This window comes from Actinia tenebrosa, unplaced genomic scaffold (genome assembly GCF_029948245.1).
Source record: "Actinia tenebrosa isolate PJP-AT-01 unplaced genomic scaffold, QUT_ActTen_1.0 PGA_scaffold10__47_contigs__length_13832649, whole genome shotgun sequence".
NCBI lineage: Eukaryota > Metazoa > Cnidaria > Anthozoa > Actiniaria > Actiniidae > Actinia > Actinia tenebrosa.
Window position 1 is genome coordinate 12,092,333 of NW_028292570.1, and position 24,098 is coordinate 12,116,430.

Sequence of the window (24,098 nt, forward strand, 5' to 3'; positions counted from 1 at the left end):
CCGCTTCAGGCTTATTGAGATGCATTCCTATGAAGGGGGTGGGGTGTATTGCACATAGGTTACGTCGCTGAAGGTACTGGTCATTTCTAAGGTGCATGTTGATATTCATTCTTCTCAAAACGTTTATTTTTTCAGATTTTTAAATATTCAAACTGATCCTGGTAATGTGTTGCCTTGTGCTATATACCTAGCTACAAAGTGCTATATGTATACCACTTGGTTTGTTTATTATTGGCCCTATATCCTTCTGCATTAATGTAACATAATCTTTAAGGGTCAATGTGTAGTTCCAAAAATTATCCATATGCCCCTCACAGAAGAATGTTTTTAAGACCCTCCCCCCTCCCCCCCCCCTCCCACTACCCCCAGAAATTCTAATATTCTTCCATACAAACTCTGTAATTTTTGTTCTTCTTCTGACCCCCCTACTCTTCGGAAATTCCAAATTCCTCTGTGGGGTGGGTATGGATAATTTCTTGGACTACACAATAACACAAGTGAGATTTGCTACTGCAGTTTTCACAAACATGCAAACTCTGTGTCTGCAAGCTACACGCTGAAATCTGGTTTTTCGCTGCCGTCAGTCAAACCTAATCAGTCAGTACTTTTCATATTTTTGACTGGTGACAGTAAAAAACCAAATTTCATTCAAATAATTTATGTGTGAGTGTGTTTTGCTGTGCTGTGCCATTTAATTGTAGGATTCTAACCACGAAATAATGCACACCTCTCACTTCGCAAGCACAACATATTTAGCCTATATTTTGTGAGGGTAGGGTAGTTGGGGGTATTTTGTGAGGGTAGGGTAGTTGGGGGATAGTATCACTTAATTATACTCTGACATTGTTCATTCAGTATTCCTTAACCATGTACAATCGTGAAAACACCAAAGGTCTTAATTATTTTCTTTGTGAATACTGCTGGCCTGATGTACTGCTTTTACAAGGCATGGACAACGGACCCAGGCTACATCAAGACCACACCGGCGGAGCAAAAACGAGTAAGTCTGGGTACCATAATTATTTATCCAACATGGTGGCATTTATTCATCAAGGACATGAATTATGGAACTTGTAAAGAAAATGGTCATTATTTGTTAATACTTTTTATGTGTTCGACAGACTATCATTCAATTAGCTGAGAAGAATTCTTTAGACTTTGTTCACTTTTGTTCTACTTGCTTGGTAAGTTGGTGAATTGTCAGTTAACTAACAATGTAATGACCTCTGGGCTGATCTAAGTAAGGACATGGCTAACTCACAGATTGAACCCTGGAACAATCTCTGGGCTGATCTAAGTCAGGGCATGGCTAACTCACAGATAGAACCCTGAAACAACCTCTGGGCTGATCTAAGTCAGGGCATGGCTAACTCACAGATCAAACCTGAAACAATCTCTGGGCTGATTTATTAATAGTCAGGGTACGGCTAACTCACAGATAGATCCCTGAAACAACCTCTGGGCTGATCTATTAATAGTCAGGGTACGGCTAACTCACAGATATTTATCAAAAAAATTATCGAGGAAGGTGGAAAGACAAAAAAAACATGAATCAAGGGAGAGACCTAACAAACTCTACTCACATGTGATGTTTAGTCCAGGAATAAACCTGAGACCCCAGAAAGGTGATAGGCGAGTGTATAATCAGCTACACCACCCTTGATTCAGTCTTTAAACATCCCCCTCCCTCCCCTCCCCCAAAGACATTTGTATATGTTACTCATGATATTCTCTTTAGATCCGCAAGCCAATCAGATCCAAGCATTGTTCAGTGTGTAATCGATGTGTCGCTAGATTCGATCATCACTGTCCCTGGGTAGAGAACTGTATTGGTAAGAATATACTATACATTTGATCCCAGTTGTAATTCCCCCACACCCTCTGATTATAAGACCCCCTCTCATTATAAGCCTACTTTGTCATAGGTAATTATCCAATCAAAAGCCTTACAAATGAGTATATATTGCCACCGGCTCGTGACTAGGATTTCATATCAAACAAAGAATATCTAAGCACTCTTTCCCGGTCTTAAAATAGGATTGGGGAGAAGTTTTTTTCCTATTTTTCGACTTCGCCAAGCTCGTAAATGTCTCTCAGCCGTTTTGCCAGCCGACAAACACGCTTGTCTTCCATCTTTGACCTCAGGGTAAAGACCTGCACGCCAAATATGGAATGATATGATTCCATATATGGAGTGACCTTTCTCAACTCCAACTTTGACACTAATGTATGGAGCAAAACTTGATATGACATTTTACTTTACTTAAATATTCCATAATATCATCATATTTTATTTTTTGTCACATCATATTTCGTATTTTGTGACAAGCGGTTATAGTTTTTATAACAGATTCATTATTACAGACGAGCCATGTTATAGCATTATCTATATAATGGTCCATTGTCACTCTTCTTCAGTGGTTTCATACAAGACTTGTAATTTACCTATTACGCATGTTCTTATATGATTTCCGAGACAATCCCACCTGGCTTACTGCTTAATCTGCCTGGCATCATATGCTGTGTTGTGCCGTAATGTGCCATAACATATCTTGACGTATCTTGCATCTGTGATTGCTTGGTCGCTCATCATCATATCATGACTATACTGGATAATACTAGTCTAACCTGTTTTATTTATGAATAAATGATGACATAACCAGTTTTTCTTGTATTGTCCAACAGGTTCTGGTAATCACCATTACTTTATCGGATACCTGTTTTTCCTGTTTGTGATGATCAATGTGTATACGTATGGCGCGTTTGTTTGTAAGTCTCTTACTTGCTATCACTTTATATCTATGTTTTGTCTCCTGTCGATATACTGGAGTTGGGCACCCATTGCAGTGCATTCTGGGACAGTTTTAGGTGTCATAGATGATGGCTAGAGCAGCAGTAAGGGGGACTCGCGATCGATGCCGTATATTTGCGGGTTTAACCCGCGGAATTCCGAACGCGGGTACAGCAGATTTACGGGATTTCCCGCGGTGTGTCCTTACTGCTGCTGTGTTGGGTACCGCAAACGGAGGTTAAAATATCCTTTATATATGGATACCATCAAAAGCATTAGAAATAAAACTGTGCGCAAGCTCAGAACTCAGGTGTTGGACCGCTTAGACGCCGACTTTGCCTTCACGACATTTATGGAGGGAGATACAGACGAGACGATGGACGAGGAAAGAGCAGAAAGGATAATCAATTTGATGCCCGAAGGCGACTACCGTTTGGAGTTGACGTTTATAAAGTATTTAGACGGCGAGTGGATAATAGAAAAGGGCAGGAATCCAATACGGGCGTCTGGCAGGAAGGACCTGTTTGTTTTAAACAAGGACACGCGACCGGGAGCACTTGAGGGAATAGACATGCTCTTCTACGAAGTTGCTTACCCGGTTACCGTGGTTATTTACGGTGCGTACAAGATAAAGACGCCGGATGTTAAAAAGTTAAAACCAATGCGCCATCCAGGTAACTGCGTAGGGAAGCTGGTTAGAGAGTTCTTCGAAGATTCCTCCCGCGGTGGTAAATTAACCTTAAAGAGAAGAGAAGCCATCAGGAAATGGGAGCATGCTACTCCCAAAACCGGAGGAACCATCGAAAACATCAAGAAGTTGGAAACCGCGTTAGAAAGGCGCATACACGTCAAGGATATCACCGACGGTTTTATTTACTCTGGGACGCACAAGTATGGGGGCCGGGGTGCTCCTATCGTAATTTACCAGCACAACGCACATGCGTGGAGGGAGTTAAGGTTCCCTAAGAAGAAGGAGACAAAGGTCTATAAGAAGTCACCATTGACAGAATTAGTTCATGAGAATTCCATATGGTTAATGGACGCGGAGGGAAGTCAGTTTATGACCCAAGATGGTACTTTATACCGACCGGAAATGGAACACCTGCGCATACAAAGTGCATGTGAATCCCTTGGTGAGGACTTCTCAGACGAGGTCCTCAGCTCTCGTAGTTTGGACTTCTTGGCGGCCAAGAAGAGAAATGGGTGGAAACCTACCCCAAAGGAGTTCGGAGATATAGCTAAATCTTGTGTAGAGCATGGTCACGGTGGTCTTTGGAACATGGAATACGACGAAGACGAATACGTGTCGCTGGATATGAAACACTGTTACCCTGCAAGTTTTAAAGGTCTAGGGGATTGTAAGGAATATTACGACCGTTACGGACATCCAGATTCGCAGTTCTTTCGTGTTGCGTTGGATGGTCACTACGACGCCCCAGCAACGGGGTTCGTACGGTTAACGTCTTGGAAATTTACAAAAAACTTACATCCCATAATTTACGCGTGGTACGGGAAGCATCTACAAGAGAAAGAATGGATACCCATACCCCTATTGAAGTTCTTTGAAGAGCGCAAACTTTTAAAATACACAGCGCATGAAGCCATACTTTGTCACAGCGCCTTTACGCAATGGCTCCCAGAGCATAACCCCACCGCGCGGGTTGTCATAGGAAAGTTCACTCAGGGCGCAAAAGAAGGCGAAAAACATATGCAGCGGCGCCTAATAACGGACGAAGGTGAGCTAAGCTTCCTCATCAAGCGTGCCCACGATCAAGGAACGATGGTGTCCGTGGAGAAATGGGATTACCTCGTAGATGATAAACTACACAAATGGAATGCTTTGTGTTACTACCAAGACCATCGACCGCAGTATTATCATCTGCGTGCCAGCATGTTAGCCTACGCGCACATTAACCTACTTGCGATGCTCCTACGGTTTGACAAAGAGGACTTTCCGCGCGTAGCCACGGATTCCTTATACGTGAAACCGCACGTCTTAGAGAAGATGAAGGAATTTTACACCGAAGACGAGTTGGCGGAAAGTGGCCAATGGCGCGTCAAAGACGAAGAGATCAAAGCTTGGAGGGCACGTGTAGAATATCACGGAGAACACACCCGCGGTTCCATTACGCCTACCAAAGAGCCTCTACCTTCAGTTGCGGACCCCATTTCTTACCAGCGCTTCTCTTACCTCTATGGTACAGGAGGCAGCGGTAAGACGACGCGTGTGTTAGAACTCTTTCCAAAGATAAAGGTGCTAACGCCAACGCACCGTTTGGAACGAGAACTCTGCGAAATGGGCCACGACGCGCAGACCTACCACAGCTTCTTCCGTTGGAATGGCCAAAAGTGGGTACCAGAAGCCATCCACGACATACCACCGGTAATACTTTGGGATGAGATTTGCACCGTGCCTTTGGAAATCCTGCAGGAGTTCGTAGAATTCCTCCGTGGAAAGTGTCAAGTAATATTCGCCGGAGATCCATGCCAGCCTCCTCCAATAGCCGGAGAGATGCCCCACGAATGGTTAAAAGAAATGGTAGACCATGCGGAGGAAATTAACACCGACTACCGCAGTAAGGATCAAATAAGAAACCTGAAAGCGGAATTGAGGGGCCTTAGTGACGCCGACCAATGCAAGACGCTGCGCAAACGCGTACGAGCGAAGTCCTACGAGGACTTCCTTTACGCATGGCATCCAAAAGATTTGGTGCTAAGCAGCAAACGCGCAGCACAGTCTCGCATACAAAAGGATTTGCTAAATATACACCGAGAGCGCTTCCCTACGCATTTGGTACCTGTTTGTTATAAGCCGCGTGACACCCGCATGCAAAAAAGAGACGTCTGGGTACCTGGTACCGACATCCAACTGCAGAACGCTGTAACGCACGATAAAGCCTGGGTGCCCATAGAAAAGGTGGAAAAAATTACCTCCCATCCAGACTGGCGCTTGGGTTATTGTATGACAGTCCACAGCGCGCAAGGGCTTACCATAAAGGAAACCTTATGGATTATAGACCAGCGGTTGTGTTGGAGCAACCTTATCTACACCGCCGTAAGTCGTGTGGAGTATGCCAAACAGTTAAAAAGAGCCTGGGGTCCGCAACTGCGTTACGATAAGACGCCAGAGGACGTAGCCAAAGAGAACATTGCCAAGAAACTCCTTCGCTACAAGCGCCACGACGAAGAAAAGAGTACGGATCCCCGCTATGCGGGGATAAAGTTTGACCTATGTGTGGACGACGTCTATAAGAAAGGGGCAAGGTGTGCCAAATGTAACATACCTCTACTATGGAGGTTTGACCCAAATGATGATCAGCAGTTCTCCGTGGATCGCATAAATAATAAACGCGGGCATTGCAGAGGCAACGTAAGACTGACATGCCTAGAGTGTAATCGGGCGCGTGGAGCTGCACTACTTTGAAGGGCAGCTGGCGCTACTCTGAGTCTTTTGGGACTATGAGCAGCTCTTCCATGACGAATCCACGACTTGGGCCATTTAGGTAATACAACACGGGTTGCCCTTCCTTGGTGACGGACTTCGAAATCTCATACGTTTCCAAAGACCAGTTGGGATCGGTGGCTCTCTTACTGCCACCTTCGAGTTCCCCCGGCTGATAGAGGTATCGGACCACTATGTCACGGGGGAGCTTTTTTTCCTTCAGTCCGACCGCCCTCGAACTTCTGACGTAGGACTTGTGTTCCACGTGTTTCTTTTTTATGGCATCCTTGGGTTTTATTCCCGTAGCCCTGGCCGCCTCGTTGTTCAAAGCCGCGACGACCTGGGGGAGCCTCTGAGTCCATTCCCTGTTGCGTTTGGAGGGATCTTCCAGCTCTTTCCAATACTGGTATCCAAAGAGACGCTCTGCCAGGGTCTTATTGAATCTTTCGACAATGCTCTGACCCCTGTGGTACTCAGCTTCGGCTCTCCTAATCTTAGTGCTGTGGTCTTTCAGGGTCTTAGTAACCACGCCCATGAACTCCGTCCCCGCATCCACTTGCAGCAGCTTAGGCCATTTCAAAACGCGCTTATAAATCCTACCTAGGGTTTCTGCGACTTCCCCAGAATCCTTGCTGGTTATGGGTTCGGCGTCCTTATATCTGCTTGCGATATCGACTACGATCAAAGCGTATCTATAGGTCTTTCTTCTCACCTTATCGTGCGGTAAGAAAAGCAAATCCGCCTGATGAACTTCATTGGGGGCATTTACGGTGAAGCTGGGCCTGGGAATGTACTTAGGCACGGGAAGATAAACCTGCCAGATGGTTTGTTTTCTTAGCCAGTTCTTAGCCGTTTCATCTGATACCCTGGCCGCGGTCGCGAGTTTCTTGATGGCCGACGCTCCTTTCCAATAGCCCTCAGGCCCATAGTAAATCCTTTTGAGTTTGTCCTCTACGCGGCCCATTATATGAATTCCAAAACAAGATTGATCTTACGTCCGTTAAAATCCACCGTCTCTCCGTCCACTTTAATGGTGATGTTTATGTTTTCTACCAAATTAGACAAATCATAGCTCAAAGAAATGGGAGTGTATTCTACCAGATCGAATGGATTACCTTTGGGCAGAAACTTGGACATAAGAGAAGATTTTTCTCCATTGCTGTAACTATGGACCAAGTCGCAATAGACTTCGTAAGAGGATGCGACTTTCCATTTCACATCATATGTACTGCCGCTATTTATCGTGGTACTAGTAAGGCCCAGGAGTTCTACCAATGAACTGCCCTTCAAATTAGCGCTTCCACTATTTTTCTTGAATTTCATTTCATGGGGTAATCCTGTGGTAAGAGTATATCCATGCTTTGCTAGCTCCTTAGCCAGTGTTATGGGGGTGTAATGGGAATCTGGCAACTTTGGTTTGTTGCCGGAAGTCACGACGACGAAGCCATTAATTAAATTATACCAAGAATTGTACAAAGAACAACTAACCAGCCGAACCTTATGGGCTTTGATGGGGGGATTCAGATAAGTAGTAAAGTCATTCTTGTCGCTTTCCAAAAAGACGATCATTATATTCTAGGCGCCAAAGGCGCCACTAGTGATCTGAGCGCAGCTCAGAGCAGATACGCCAAGGCTACGCCTCCCGCCAGCCCTGCGACTCCTACAAAGACCAATTCGCTATCTTTTTGTTTCTTAGAAGGCTGGTAATAATTCTTAAACTGGGGCTTTCTTAACCTAAAGTCGGGGTGTGCTTGCGCATAGAGCTTAAAGGCGTAGTCTGTATTTTCGAAGTTCTTATCCGCCTGCATTTTGTCTTGGTAGTTCTTGTCCAACCAATCCCTGTAAGCTTGTCTTTTTTCATTCCAAGCCGCCACGTCTCGCTGATATTTCTCCAGCGCTAAGTCGTGTCTCTTCCTTTCGGCGGCCCCGCTTTTGTCGCCTCTAACTAATCTATCCAAATACTGACCACCATAATTAGCTCCAGTGAATGCTAAAGCTGCAATAACTCCACCTGCGACCACGCTAGCCATTATATATTACACCGTAGGCAGGTACTTTTCCTTCTGCAGGTAATTTCTTAGCATGATAGCCCCGCATACGGCAGCGGTCATCTTAGCAAAGTTACTCAGGTCTTTACTTGGGTCCTCAGTAAGGTCCTCCTTTAGGACTTTCTTACCTACCCAGCCAATAGCGGCGATGATGGAGGTTGTGAAAGCAGCTTCTTGGACGGCGTCAATCAATTTGGTTGACATTATATTACAAAGCGAGAAGGTTACTCCATTTCAGGGATCTTACTTTTTCTAACCTCCACAGGTGCGCGATATCTTGGTGGTTCTACCTTTTTCGTTGCCCGCCATTGTAAGTAGAGGCTGCCTGCTGCTATAGCGACTCCTATCGCGCCGATGACGTAGCCGGGATTCCAAAAGGATTCGCTTTCGTCCTCCACCTTTTCCTCCTTTTTTGCCTTGTTCTTTTTATTCATCTCCGCGAGCTTCTTTCCGGCAGCGACTCTGCCCGGAGATTTAGCCTTGGTAATCTTGGTATCTTCTACGGGTGGTTGTTCTTCGGTGCCACTCATCTTATATCTAAGGACTTGAAGGACTTGACAAGTAACTTGATGACGACTTGACAATGACTTGATAAGTACTTGACGACGACTTGACTAAGTACTTGAGGTGACTTGACTAAGTACTTGACAACGACTTGACTAAGTACTTGAGGCGACTTGATCAGGTACCTCAGCAAGTGCCGCCTGGAAGACCTTTTCGACTTCTCTGTCCTTCTTGAAGTCCTTCCAAGAGGCCGTAAGTTCCTTCAAGTCGACGTGCTGAGCTACGTGAAGTGCCGCAGAGGCGACTGCCATTAACTTACCGCACTTCAAAGACAACCACCCGCAGGTTATCTTAAGTTCTTGGGCAATAACGTAGTCCTCGCTAATGTCCTTCCGCAGTTGCTCCACGTCGTCTATGGGCAGCGCAAGTCCAAGCAATTTAGTCGCAAGTCGGATAGCTGAGTCTGCTACGGCGTCCGTGGTTTTACTTGCAAGGGCAGCCTCGTACCTCTTATGGAACTTCTTGACTTCCTCTTCTGACAACTTATTAACCTGCTCATGGGTAAGTTCCTTGCCTATCATTTCTTTACACTTCCCCGATGACACAAGGATGTTAAGTTGTTCCTTGAGGTTACTTTCATCTAACTGCGCGGGGACTTCATCTAAGAGCTGCTCAATGTCCATATACATTAGGAATCATAGATCCAACCGTGTAGGGAAACCTCAAAGAGAAGATCATCTTGGAATGTTGGTGCGTCTTTAAATGCCGCATGTATTCGTGTAACTGTTCCTTGGATATCTCACCGCCGTAGTCGCTTAAGATGGTTTCCAGATCACTCCGGCTCGGAGTATAAAATACGACAAGTGAACCTATGTTTTCCCTGAAGGGCTTAGAGACGCTGGTAAGCTGCTGCGAGAGCAGCCAAACGCTGATATTGTCGTGTCTGCCGCTAAAGGCGAGCTTAACGAGCTCGGAGGTGCGCCTTTTTACGTCGTCCCCGCAGGCGATGTCATCCAGTATGAGCAAGGTTTGCGTATCTTTAGGGAATTGCTTGTGCCAGAACTTCAAATGGCTGGATAACTCGTTAGGATCCAGTATGTCCACAAAGAAGTCGTCATCTTTCACTCCTATGCCCGTCCAGGTGCGGTTATTCACGTAGGTGGGGCATAATAACACAATATAGTCGAAGCGGTATCTAAAGGGTCCTAATAGCTGCACCACGACGAACTGCGTTTTGCCGCAGCCGGTGGGTCCTACTATCAGAGCATTGCAGGGAATATGGTTCATTATATATACGATGGACCCAGTGGACGCAGTAAGAAGGATTGCCACCGACGCAAAAGATAAAAGAGACACCATAGAAATGCAAAGGGAGGAGATCGATCGGTTAAAAGAGCGCGTGCAGGAGTTGTACGATGAAATGTGCGGTCTGAAGCGCGCGGAAAGGTTTGGCGCGCTTTTGACGATGGCCGGTTGGGCAAAAGAAAGCGTGCAGGACTTTATTAAGTATCCCTTATAAGGCTTAAATAACACTTAGTTATAATGAAGTGCAAGCAATGTGAAAGGGAGTTCAGCAGCAAGCAAAGATTGCAATATCACGTCGAAAGACGGGTATGCAGTAAGGAAGTAAGCAACGTTACCGTTTGCGAAGACTGTGATAAGCAGTTTAGCAGCGCGCAGGCGTTGGAGTACCATCGTAGCAGAAGGGTTTGTTTAAAGAACGTATGCGTGCGCTGCGACGAGGACGTTACCGACGCCTGGCACCGACATAGATGCTACGGTAATTACGATCTGCTGGGCGTAGCATGTGAGGAGCACGGTGACGTTGCCGCCCGATGTTGTCCGGTTGACACCACGAAAGAGTTAACGCAAAGGAAGAAAGAAATAGACGAAACGTTTGCGGAGTTTGATCACGTAGAAGGCGTAAGGTGGGAAGATAGAGAGTACTGGGAAGCCAACTGTGAGCGCTGCGGCTGTCAAAGGAGCGGTCAACATATTTGGCAGTGTTTGTATGAGGGTCAAGGTGGCTTTAAAGAGTACTTAGATCGCTTTGATGCTTGGCATGCCAGTAACGAGGTGGCAAGGAAAGCCCGTAGAAGTTAGGAAGGGAACTAAAATAGTAAGATAGGGTTTGTGCAAAGAGTCTCAAATCCTGATCTTATTTTTCTTGTTGTTTGTTAAGTATCATCAACATTTAACAAAACAACAAGAATAATAGGAACCCCTTTTAAAGGAGGTTGCAGGATAAGAACCCTTTTAAAAGAAGAGCGGATCGTCACTACCTTTTTTTCGTCAAGAGACGTAGTAAAGTATGACTTGTGCAAAGAGTCTCAAATCCCATTCTTATTTTTCTTGTTGTTTGTTAAGTATCATCAACAAAACAACAATAAAAATAAGGACCCCTTTTAAAGGTAGCTGCCTTTCTGGGAGGTATTCTAATTACCCTTTCAATATATGGACTGTATTACTTGCGAACTACCTGCCGACTGCATTACCCCTTGTAAGCCGCCGCGTAAAAAATACACCTGCCTTCATTGCGACAGGGTATTCTCCGAAGGATCCCATTGGTGCTCCGCGGATCCTAAAGCGCAGCGGGCGCTTAACTACAAAGAGGAGATGGAGTGACTCTTCTTTCAATGTCAAACTTCCATCGGCCATTTACCTTACCATAGCTGCGTAAGTGGGTGAATTCCTCACCTTGAATTACGTACCGCACGCAATCCGGCGCCCAAAGGGAATATTCCTTGCCTTCTAAGTCTTTGAGGACTAACCGTAAACGGTCGATGTCTTCGAAGACGACGTAATTTTTTATTTCGTATGCTACGCCTTCTATCAGGTCACGCCAATGTATCAGATTCAGCCTCATTATATCTATGAAATATCTTTAAATGCGTTGCCCTTGTCTCCACAGTCTTGAAGCGCTTACGACACCACAAACAGGGAATACGAATGCCTCGTGCATAGTCGCTAACAGCACGACATAGGTCATCATAGTCGTTGCTGATTAACACCTTATAACCATTCTGCTTGTACCTTTCCAATAGTTGGCGTTGACTGTCAGATAATACCCCATTACCTTTGGGAGTCTTCAACTCTATGCAGAAACCGCGGTATCGTGAGTGTGCATTCAAGATGAGTAGGTCAGGCTGACCGCGTTGGTAGCCTTTCTGCCAGCACTTTATGCGTTTGCTGTCAGAATCCTGTAGTTCACCTAAGCCTGGTGCTATGAGCATTTGAGGGTAAAAGCGGCGGATGTAATCGACAACTTTCTTATGCAGGTCGAACTCATTTTCTATCTTAAAGATTAATTTGTTGGGTGTGTCAAACCGTCGCTCTATTTCGTACTTACCGGTTTTTCTAAGCGTAGGAAGTACGTCCTCCAAGACCCAATCCTGGAATTTCAGCGCTTTGGGTAACTTTGAACTGAATATCAATTGATACAACCCAGATTCGGAGATAAACACGGCATTTGGTTGCGTAGTAAAGGGGAGGCGATTCACCTCCACCTTGAGTTCACTAAGCCTTACCTTGTATTTATCACGAACATGCACCTTAATCGCATCTTTTGGGTCTGCGTAACCCAATGCCAGCGCCACTTCCTTTGCTTTAAAGTACAGTTTATCGCCTTGCACGACTTGCAGTTTGGTTTCGTTGTTTTCGAATACGCGAAGCATTATATACCAACGATATTTTATTTTTAGAATGGCTGAGGCAACGAAGTCATTAATAGGCAACACTCTTTAGCTGATTCATTTCTACGCTCAGTTGCGCGTCAGACACCACGAAAACGTAGCAGTTTATCTTATCACCGTCGCCGGCATCGGTGTTTTTGGTGCGCTTGATCTCCAATGTTATGCCGTCCTGCGTATTTACTAAACGGAGGCCTTGACCATGCAGGTCTTCGTCGTTAATGGTGCGCATATCAATCCACAGCGTGTACTTATCCTTAAAGAATTCCTCAGGGTTAATTTGGTCGCCAAACTTGCGCTTTGCCTCCCTGTAAACGTCTGCGGGCTTTATTCCCTGGGAGTAAACCTTGTTTGGGACTCCGTTGATATTTACCCCCACGTTAGTAATGTTGGGGTTGTGAAAGGCCTCGGAGTCGCGCTTACCGGCCTCGTAGGGCTTAGCAAACACCAACATTAACCCCGTGAGACTTCTTCGGGGGAGGTTAATGCTTTGGTTGATAACCTCATCCGTCTTATCCAAGAAGCTAAATGTCTTATACATCACTACGTGGTCGTAAAGAAAAGCCTTGCCAGAGCTGTACTCCATACCGGCGCTACGGGCCAGCTCTTCGCTGTACACCGTTTCGTACTGTAGCTCTAAGTTGGTGATAGAATAAGGATCAACAGCCCCGCTAATTGCGGTGTCCATGCCTCCTATGACGTTCGTAGTGTCCGCCAAGGTTACTTCAAACTGTAACTCGGATAACTGCCTGGGGTAGTACACACCATGACTCGTAATTACTTCGAAATCCAAAGGGATAACGTACTTGCTACCATAGGCGGTCTTTACCCTCGTTGCGTCTGCTACTGCGGTTGCTCCACTGGAGTCCGTAGGCGCGGGGTTAGTATCGCTGCGAAGCTTACGAAGGATAACGCTTCCAATTCCCTGCTCTATCTTTTGTGCACGGTCGAAGGCTGTTAGCCACAGATCCTTATACGTGGTGTACAAATCGTACCTATTCAAATCCAAGAGGGATTCCCCTGCGAACTTGATTCTCATCTTAGAGACGAGGTTCCTACCCACATTATTGACGGTATAGCGCTTGTCCTTGGTGCTGGGCTGCACCGCTAGGTCGAACCTTAAAGCCAAAGTGCCGGGTACCAATACTAGGTTATCTGTTAGGCGGGGCACGCCTACGTACAGCGTCTCCCCTGGCTTTGCGCTAGAAGGTGTGAATGTGACCCGGTGAAAGGTGCGTTCCGCTTTCAGTCCGCCAACCTGCTTAGGTAATGCGTTGGGATTTAACTTTGAGCTTATCATATATAATGGAAGTAGAAGGAACGGATTTTGATCCCCTTACCGAAGAAGGCCAAGTAGACATTAACGACGATGAGTACGAAACCCTGCTGCCGGAAGCGGATAAGCCGGGCTTCTTTGAAAAGCTACGTCGCAAGTACGGTTCAAAAGCCCGCGGCGCCTTACGTAGCCTTACGGACAGGTTCAAAAGGGAAAACCCCGGTAAATCCCCCCCCCACCTTACATGCGAATGGACGACTTGGGATTAGTTCCTGAAGCTCCCAGCGACGAGTGGTTGCGAAGAGTACAAGCGGAAATGGATGAATCCATGGAAGAACCGCCAGACGACTTCGAAAGGCTTCAGGAGCTACTACCCGAGTGGATGCCTGAAAGAGCGCAGTTGATGTTCGAAGAAGATGAATACGGTAGGGAACTAATCATGGGTAGACTTGCTAGAAGCGGCGCTAAGGTTTACGTCATCCGCGACAGAAAAGGAAGGTTCTTTACCGACCCCCGAATTCCTCCAACTTTAATGGCAGCTATCGGTGAAACGGTACCCGAAAAGCTGTTTACCGACGTACGTAAGAGGTATCCTAAAGCCAGTAAGACCCTTTTAGAATTCCAAAAGGGTCCTAAGGGGCAAATTCAAATACGTTACGTAGGCAGGGAAAAGTGGTACGACTTTTATCAAAGCAAAAAGTCTGACGCACTTAACAATGCCTTACCAAAGGAAATAACAACGGCACTGGGTAGACCTGACTTATCCGTGCTGTCCAGGTTAACTAGTAAGGAAACTATGAGGCTACAGGATGAATTCCTTAAAGGCATTAAGACCCCCAAGGCTACCAGTCAAATGCATGCCATCGCTGGAATTCTGGATAGGGATCAAGGAAAGCTCGCAAAAATACGAGCTACCAAGGAAAACGTAGAGGAAAAGCTAACGAGTACGCCGTCGGGCAGCAGCGCTGCACTGCAGTTGGAGCAGTCTTTAGAATCCCTCAACGTGGAAGAAAAAACGCAGCAAGAACTCATAAACGAACATAGGGAACGACTTGACGAACTTACGGAGCAATTAGAAGAAAAAACAGCCGAATTGCAGCAGCAGGCGGAATATATCGAAGATCTAAAACGAGATATGGATAATAAGGATGAGGCATACATAAGAGCAATACAGGAATTACGAGAAACTAACGAAGCGGAAGACGAGGACACTAAGCGCCGCCTGGGATTACTGCTGCGCGAAAGGGATGCTGCTAGAAATAACTTCAACCGCGCAGTCATGGACATCGGAGATAGGAACTCCGAACTTAGACGCGTGGGTGCGGAGCTGGAAGCCTCGGTAATGCAAGAGCGGCGGTTAAACACGGAAATCATCGTTAAGGAGGAGCAATTAAGACAAAGAGAGCAAGCCATAGAGGACCTGGAAAGGCAAATACAAGAGCAACGGGAAATAATCGACGATCATACTCGCGCTGATGGGGAAAGGGAGGCAGCTAGGGCGCTGGTGGGAACCTTAGAGGAAAGGATTGCGGAGTTGCAGGCGCAAAGGGACAACCTGGAAACAGAGTTGGGACTTACCACCAAGGAAAAAATAAAAAGGGCCCTCTTGAAGTATGGTGTGCCGCTGGCATTTTCGATTGCTATTAGCGTCGCAGTAAGCGTGATCATATCCGCGCTTAAGGCTACAGGCGCGGGCGTAAAGAAATTAGGCAGTGGACTAACGGACTTGGGAAAAAAGATGGCAGCCGGCTTACCTGGGCTGCTGGGTTCGGTTGTTTCCTTGGCACTTAAGGCCGGCGGCGAACTGTTAAAGTTCGTGGGGAATAACATTTGGATCTTGGTCGTCGCTATTGGGGTGGTCCTCCTCAAAAAGGTGAAGGGCTAGCCTTGTCCTTGTGCGTTGCTGGGGGCTTATCGTCGTCAGGCGTCCTCGACTGGGGATAAGTAAAGATAGTATTCGCGCCACCTTGGCAATTTGGTATCAGAGGCATAGCAGTCATGGTGCTAATGGGCTTATGACTCCAAGTAGCATCTGCAGGAGAATCATGCGTAGAATAAGCGGCGTTTATCCCAACGAAGCCGGCATACTTAGGATTTGCGTTAAGGGCATCGCTGGGACGAATTTGAAGCTTTGCATATTGACAATTAGCTATCATATGAAAAGTCACCGACGTTAGGTTCTCCGCGCTTTTCGTTGGGGACTCAAACGAAAAATGAGCCGAATGCCGGGCCTTATCTTTTTTCCTGTAAGGTAGCAATGGGTTGTTGGTTTCATCAACTAGCCTTAACCCCACATTGCAGCTATTCCAGCCACTAATGCTAATGGTACACATAATCAATCCCAAACCACCAACTTCTGCCCACAATTCGGTATCATACCATTTATCCGCATAGTGGCTCTTATCTTCTAAGTAATAGGAAAACCAATCCTCCTTTGTGTGTGGGTTCATATATTTCAGCAAACATAGTTTGCTTCTAGAGACTCACCACCGTCAAAGTGCTAATGGTTGCGTGGTTAAAAGGCTTATCTCTTTGATCCTCTATGCTATTTACCGTAACCTTTCCCGTATCGTCTACGCGCATTTGCAGCTTTACCTTCCCATGGCAATCGGCGACCATGTGGAAAGTCCAAACGGAATGATTTTCAAGGCTGGCTGGGTTTGGCTCTACGGAAAAATGCGCAGGCTCCCTGTTGTTTGTCTTCACGCGCATAGGCTGCAGTATACCATTCTCATCTAGAAACCTGAAGCCCACGTTGGCGTGGCTGCTCGTGCCAATGCAAATAGTACAAAGGATTAACTTCTTTCCCGAGTAGTTCAAATTCACGGACATGCCCGTGACATCAACCCAAGAGCTCTGGGTGTATTTTTTCTCGCCTGTGTAAGTCGTATAAACACAATCTACTCCAGTTACGTAAGGGTTGTTCATCGCCATTATATTAATAATTTAAACATTTCGAATCTAGTTAGTTTAATGTTACCTCTTATTTTATAGAAATTCATGGTACCCATAAACGGAGTCACTCTCATTACGTAGTCTGGATATGGACAAAAAGCATACCATTTTCTATCGATCATGTTCACTAAGTATGTAAAAGTCCATTTATTTGGATCATCGTCTAATACGAAATCCAGTGCGAAAGTATCGAAATAAGTGGCATTCTTCGTGACTCCCGGACTTACGGTCACATCCGTATAAAAGCTCGAGTGATTCGGGATATACTTATCGACTGTGACTGACGATGGTAAATCTATGGTATACTTTCGCGCCATTGGGCCAGCTGGCCCGCGTGGTCCTTCGTCACCTTTAGGGCCTCTCTTATCCACATGTGGGTTGCTTACATCCATATATAATACCCCAGGCCAACAGTCGCAACAACCAAGCCAGCTTTTAGTAAGTCGTGGTCATATTCCTCAGGTATCGCAGGTAAAACCTTCTTTGATACCTTAACTACGGGTAGCTTCGTTTCGTGTGATTTTTTTGGCTCCTCTACGAAGTGAGGAATGCCCTTGGTCATGTCAGAGTTCACGTCATTCACCCCAAACTTCATATCCTTAGTAGCTCGTTGAAGTTTGTTGTTGTAACCCACGACGGAATCGGCGTTGATGACCAAATTACTTGGCATTAGCCAACAACCGGGCGACAAGGCGTAATCTAGCCGCACTTTAGATTGCTGCACCGCAAGTTGATATCTTTGAACTGACTTAGAAATCTCATTCTCGATAACAGCGCTTTCGAAGAGGACAAGGAATACTTGTTGCGTTTCCTGTGACGCACCGCTGGCATCTACGATGGGGCTGCGAGTGCTAACCTGTGCTCCTAGAATGCAGTAAACAAAGGCTTCAATACTGCGGTTAATCCTTGCTAGGTTTTTCAGTCCAATGCCCTTTGCGGCAAAGAAAGGCGCCCAAGGATATTTCTCTTTGCTTTCTATGAAGTAAATCAAGTCACCTTTTGACGCTTTACCCCCTAAGTCGGAGAATTCCCATCTGCTAGGATACCCCATGCCTGGAGTTTCTATGCTGGCGCCAACATACGAAGCATAGGTGTAAGTCTCTCCTAAACCATGGGCGGCACCCTCTTTGTTGCGAAAATCAGGGTTGGTAAGCTTAAACTCATTCCTTAATCGCTCCCATGCGACTTTGTCATATTTGTTATCCTTTGGGTTAAAGACAGTGTCACCAGGAAGCGGCGCTCCTAACTCAAACAATATCCTACGAATAGTAAAAGCAACGTGAAATCGCAGGAAAGGAATATGGAACATGTCCGCGGCTATACCGCATCCTTTAGTAGCAGCCCAGACAGCAAAGTTTAACTGCTGCGGCCAATACCGCATGTTGGGACCTGATAACCATTCTCTGGATTCTTTCCCTGAGGTATGTTTCATGGCAGTTTCTCTAAAGATGTCTCTGACTTTTGTCTTGAAAGTCGTAGGACCCACGGGAATCTCCAAAGAGGTAACCATCTTAGCAAAGTCATTTGCGCCGCCTTTGTTATCGTAAAATGGGTAATCCTCCGTTGCCGGTAATAAATTCTCCGGGAAATTAGGTTGCCTTTCTTTATGCTCGGGTTTTGGTTTCTTTGGCTCCAAGTCCGCATTGCTGTACATCCTAGAGCCGTTGAAGTAAATCCCATCGGGTCTACGCTCGAACTTAGTGGGGTCTGCATGTGGAAACATCTTCCTAAATGCTCTCCAGTTGGCATAATCCCTGTTGTCGTGATGTGGCTGCTCCTCAATATCATTCCCAAAAGCGTCGTACATTAGTATATATAATGGATGTTATACCATCAGCACCTCCACTTTATCCTGAACTTCCTAAGGAACCTAACGAATTAAACGCGGAGAATTTCAGGCTTAATAAAGCAAACTTAATCCTGGCTTACTTGGAAGGGCAGGCAAAACACTATGAGGAGGTTAGAAAAAAGTACGCCAGAGCCCGAAGCACGCTACATAAAATAGCGATAACTTCCGGCTCCATGTCCGTGGCTCTTACAGGCACCGGCGTTGCTACCTCACTCACCGGACCTGGAATAGTCGTTGGCGTTCCTTTGGCTAGCGTTGGAGCGGCCTGCGGCATCGTCTCCACTGTTACAACAGGCATTATGAAACAGTTGTCCTGTAAGATATCCAAGCATGACACTCACATAGCCCTAGCAAAAGCAAAGGCTAACACCATCGCCGACTTGGTCTCCCAGGCTTTACGGGACCGCAAAATCGACGACGTGGAGTTTTCTTTGATCCTCGCGGAGGAAAAGAAATACGGGGAGTTAAAGTCGGGCAATAAAAAAACCATCGTGAAAGATCTTTCCGAGGAATCTCGCAAAAAGATCTACCAGGAGGCAAAAGAGGAGCTACAAAGAAAGCTCGCTCAGTAGACATCTGCTTTGAAAAGAGCGCGACAGGATTTCGTTTACATATCGAACGACAGCGTAATCTTATGCCATAAGATTCACTATCTTCTTGGAATCCATCCCAAGAGGGGGTGGTTGGGGTCGATTTCGTGAAATATTTTGTAGATTACGTCAGGGTAATAAGGAATATCCTTATCCAGCCGACAAAACATCCACTCGGCTTTTGTCATATCAGAAACCTCAGGAATAGACTTACCGGTAATTTCAGACAAAAGATAGGGAATAGCTTTGTAATATTTTCCTAGCTTTAATTTTTTCAGCGTTTTCCGTAGACTTTGTGGGGTTGGCTCTTCTAAATGGTCTATGATTTTCTCCCTTACTTCATCGTCTAAATATACCGGTCGAAGACCTTGGATATGACTCATCCAGTCCCTGAAGTATTTTATTCTCTTATATGGCGTTTTCTTACGACCTCCATTGGCGTAATATTGCTCTCTGGTAGCATTTGGTACGGCATTACGAATATTCTTACCACACTCGTAACACTGTGCTGACGTGTCGTCTTCTATTTGCATTTTTTTACCACAACACCAAAAGGGTTCTGGCTTAGGTACGATAACTTTAGGTCTTAGACAAATTATGCAAAAGTCGTTAACGAACTTCTTACATTCGTGCATCGTATATCCAACAAATATTTTAACCTCCGTTTACGAGCAGCAGTAAGGACACACCGCGGGAAATCCCGTAAATCTGCTGTACCCGCGTTCGGAATTCCGCGGGTTAAACCCGCAAATATACGGCATCGATCGCGAGTCCCCCTTACTGCTGCTGCTAGTGAAACTAGCGTGGACTGCGTCGGTGTTTCTAATGAAACAGTTATCGTAGATTGATAAGTTTTACACCGTAGTGAAAATAGAAAACTGACGTTTCGGACGTTAGTCCTTCGTCGGAGTCAATCATTGACTCCGACGAAGGACTAACATCCGAAACGTCAGTTTTCTATTTTCACTACGGTGTAAAACTTATCAATTTAGGTGTCATATGTTATTTCCAAGATGGTGTCTGCTTCTTCTGCTAAGGAAAATTGTTTTTTTTGGAGAGAGGGGGGTGGGGCTTTAGTGGGGTCACCAGCTGTAACAATTTAAACATTTTGAAGGGTCAAATCTGTTCACTTTGATAAAAGCTGTTTCCACAATCCCACAATGCACTGCAATGCCAATTTGTCTCAGTCTCTCCTTAACCTCAGATTAACTACCATTGATTCATGTCTGTTGTTTAGATTACATCAATGTGTGCAGTGGATACACCGGTGGCTGGTGGGATGCTATTTCTCGTAGCGCTCATTGTTCTCCATGGGTGTCGTGGGGTTTTGGTAACGCCATGTTTCACTTCTTATGGGTTGGAGCCTTGTTCTTTTGTCAGTCTTATCAGGTCAGTGGTTATGTCTAGTATTGACATGTGCTGTGGTCTCAGCTATTGTTTGCTAGAGTATAGGTCAGCAGTAGTGGAGCCTTGTTCTTTTGTCAGTCTTATCAGGTCAGTGGTTATGTCTAGTATTGACATGTGCTGTGGTCTCAGCTATTGTTTGCTAGAGTATAGGTCACCAGTAGTGGAGCCTTGTTCTTTTGTCAGTCTTATCAGGTCAGTTGTTATGTCCATTATTGACATGCGCTGTGGTCTTAGCTATTGTTTGCTAGAAGTACAGGTCAGGGGTAGTGACAAGTATTGCCATGTATAGTTTTCTATAGAACCCTTGCAATGCATTGTGGATCTATTTAAAACAATCCCACAATGCACTGCAATGCAAACTTTAACCTAAACATACCTCTGATCATAAAGTTACTAATTGATAAACACAACAAAGCTGTGACCAGTGAGGATCATGGGAAGCATATCATCACAATATCACGGCAGCAGTGAGATTAATCTTTATTATATTCTTATTAATCTATCAGTTGTTCTGGGTTGGCATGACAACAAACGAGCGTCTCAATATGGGTCGTTATTCCCACATGATGGATCATACTGGTGTACCCAAAAGTCCCTTCAGGTAAACCAATATCACACACCTCTTTAATGTTATCGTATTTCACAACATGTGTTATTAAATTGAGATTAAGATCCTTTGTTTGAGTTGTATTCATATTCATGCGCAACTGTTAAACAAAAGAAATACTCAAGGGAATGACATGTGGTCTGAAATGGGAAACTATTACTGATGAAGAAAGAAATAATACTCACTGGAATGACATGTATTCCGAATCGTGAAACTATTACTGATGAAGAAAGAAATAATACTCAAGGGAATGACATGTGGTCCAAAATGTGAAACTATTACTGATAAAGAAAGAGATAATACTCAAGGGAATGACATGGTATGAGATGGGCAAACATTACTGCTGAAGAAAGAAATAATACTCAAGGGAATGACATGAGGTCTGAAATGGAAACATTACTGATAAAGAAAGAAATGATACTCAAGGGAATGACTCTTGGTCTGAGATAGAAAACTGGAAATAATGAATGATGAAGATGGAGAAAGAAATAATACTCAAGGGAATAACATGTCAATTAAATGTGTGACTACAAAAAATATCCATATCTCTACCCCACCCCACCCTGGAGGAAATCAGAAAGAGAGGTGGGAGAAACCTTTATTCACTACACAATGGGAAAACATTACACCTACATTGTCAGACTTACTTGTATATAAATATCCCTACCCCACCCTGGAGGAAATCAGAAAAAGAGAGGGGAGAAACCTTTATTCACTACACAATGGGAAAACATTACACCTACATTGTCAGACTTACTTGTATATAAATATCCCTACCCCACCCTGGAGGAAATCAGAAAAAGAGAGGGGAGAAACCTTTATTCACTACACAATGGGAACATTACACCTACATTGTCAGACTTACTTGTATATAAATATCCCTACCCCACCCTGGAGGAAATCAGAAAAAGAGAGGGGAGAAACCTTTATTCACTACACAATGGGAAAACATTACACTGAAGCTAAAAAGGTCTATTTGTTGTGAATCACAATATATCATCTGACCTACTTAGTATATATATATTTTTCCTTTCAGCCGGACTATCGTTGGAAACATTGCTGATTTTTTTGGCTTTAGTTTCTTTGGTCTAATAAGACCCAAACGAGTGGACTGGAAGCGACAGTACAGCGTTGAGACCAACTCTTTTAATCACCACGTGTAGGCCTTCACCATATAAGGACATGCAACCTGATTGGCCAACACATTTTATTCATTACCATATAACGATATGGAACCTGATTGGTCCAACATCACTCACACTTTTCCATATAAGGAATAAGGTGGGGTAGGGATATCTGTGAAAAATGGTGACTGGCATCACCATATTAGGAATACATCATATGACGTATGGTCGTTAAATAGAAAGAACATAGAAAGAACATAGATCCCTTACTGAGATAGTGAACATGGTACAATGTGGTGTAGCTTGGGTACAACTATCTGTTGTTCATCATGTCTTATATGGTGTTGATGATAGCGAGACCTGGGAAAAGAAACAGGGTGCATTGTGGTCTAGTTTGGGTACAAACATCTCAGATAAGTGTTTTATTCATGTTCATACCCAAGTTAGACCAGGATGCATCCTGTTTATCGTACACACTCAGCATCAAGACACTTAGATATTAGAGAAACTATTATTGAACAAACTGGGTCCATCTATTCTCTTCAGGGTCCCAGATGTTATGTCGTTAAACATGATGACGTATTTCCAGTGTGCAGAAAGGCCAACCATACTGGACAATACTGAAGCCCCTTTTCGCATGTAGTAGGCTACTGCAAGAGATAAGGGGAAAGACTTGTCCCTAGCATCAGGGTCACTCTACCTTGGTGTAAACAGCACCTAAGACTTGTACACACTGTAGTAAGGGGAAAGACTTGTCCCTAGCATCAGGGTCACCCTACCTTGGTGTAAACAGCACCTAAGATTTGTACACACTGTAGAAAGGGGAAAGATTTGTCCCTAGCAACAGGGTCACCTACCTTGGTGTAAACAGCACCTAAGACTTGTACACACTGTAGTAAGGGGAAAGATTTGTCCCTAGCAACAGGGTCACCCTACCTTGGTGTAAACAGCACCTAAGACTTGTACACACTGTAGTAAGGGGAAAGACTTGTCCCTAACAACAGGGTCACTCTACCTTGGTGTAAACAGCACCTAAGACTTGTACACACTGTAGTAAGAGGAAAGACTTGTCCCTAGCATCAGGGTCACCCTACCTTGGTGTAAACAGCACCTAAGACTTGTACACACTGTAGTAAGGGGAAATACTTGTCCCTAGCATCAGGATCACCCTTAAACTTGGTGTAAACAGCATCTAAGACTTGTACACACTGAAGAAGGGTTTCATCGTGGTGTATTAAATGACAATCATAACCATTCACTTTCATAAACAATATAAAGTATAAATATAAATAAAAGTACACTAATCTACATGTGAAAATTAAAAATTTTATTAATCAACTTTGTTAATAATATCGAAGGTTTTCTTTTTTTTTTTTTTTTTGCAATTCATTGTTCTCCTGACGCAGCATGGTCTACCTGTGGTTGATATCCAGTCAATCCAATTTATAACTGTGTTCATAAATTTATTTTCTCACTGAAGCCATGGCTGCAGAAACAAGAAGAGACTGTAACTAGGTATTTTACCCTCCCCTCCCCTGCTTTGGTATTAGAGAGTTTTAGATTGATTTTTTTGATTTTTTTTCTCCCCGCAAACAGCAAACGTGACCACGTTTTCATGTGTTTAACTTAACCTCTTGCAAAATTTCTTACCAAAGACAACTATTCTTTTTTTTTTTTTTACTACTTGAACTTTTTTGCGATTCTTTCTCAGCTATTTGAAACAATTTTTCACTGGTCAACTGACGTTTCACATTTGCAGTGACTGTAAATCTAAAACTCTCTAATATTGACAATGACCCCTCATGATAACAGAGTT

The 24,098-nt window shown here is 44.6% G+C and overlaps 1 protein-coding gene across 1 annotated transcript; it reads left to right on the forward strand.

Annotated features, from left to right (window-relative positions):
• Positions 1 to 928: 928 nt before the first annotated feature.
• LOC148913079 (palmitoyltransferase ZDHHC17-like) lies at positions 929 to 23,548 on the forward strand. The gene is made up of 7 exons (XM_089026398.1): positions 929 to 1,000; positions 1,122 to 1,184; positions 1,739 to 1,832; positions 2,686 to 2,769; positions 20,382 to 20,533; positions 21,058 to 21,152; positions 22,195 to 23,548. Exons 1-7 carry the CDS (start codon positions 929 to 931, stop codon positions 22,319 to 22,321), a joined length of 687 nt encoding a protein of 228 aa, XP_088882524.1. The 3' UTR covers positions 22,322 to 23,548.
• The last annotated feature ends 550 nt before the right edge of the window (positions 23,549 to 24,098 follow it).

Coding starts and splice junctions, on each gene's coding strand:
- LOC148913079 (XM_089026398.1), top strand. CDS start 929: ATGTACTGCTTTTACAAGGCATGGACAACGGACCCAGGCTACATCAAG. Junction 2,770..20,381: donor TACGTATGGCGCGTTTGTTT/GTAAGTCTCTTA, acceptor TCTGTTGTTTAG/ATTACATCAATGTGTGCAGT. Junction 21,153..22,194: donor GTACCCAAAAGTCCCTTCAG/GTAAACCAATAT, acceptor TTTTCCTTTCAG/CCGGACTATCGTTGGAAACA.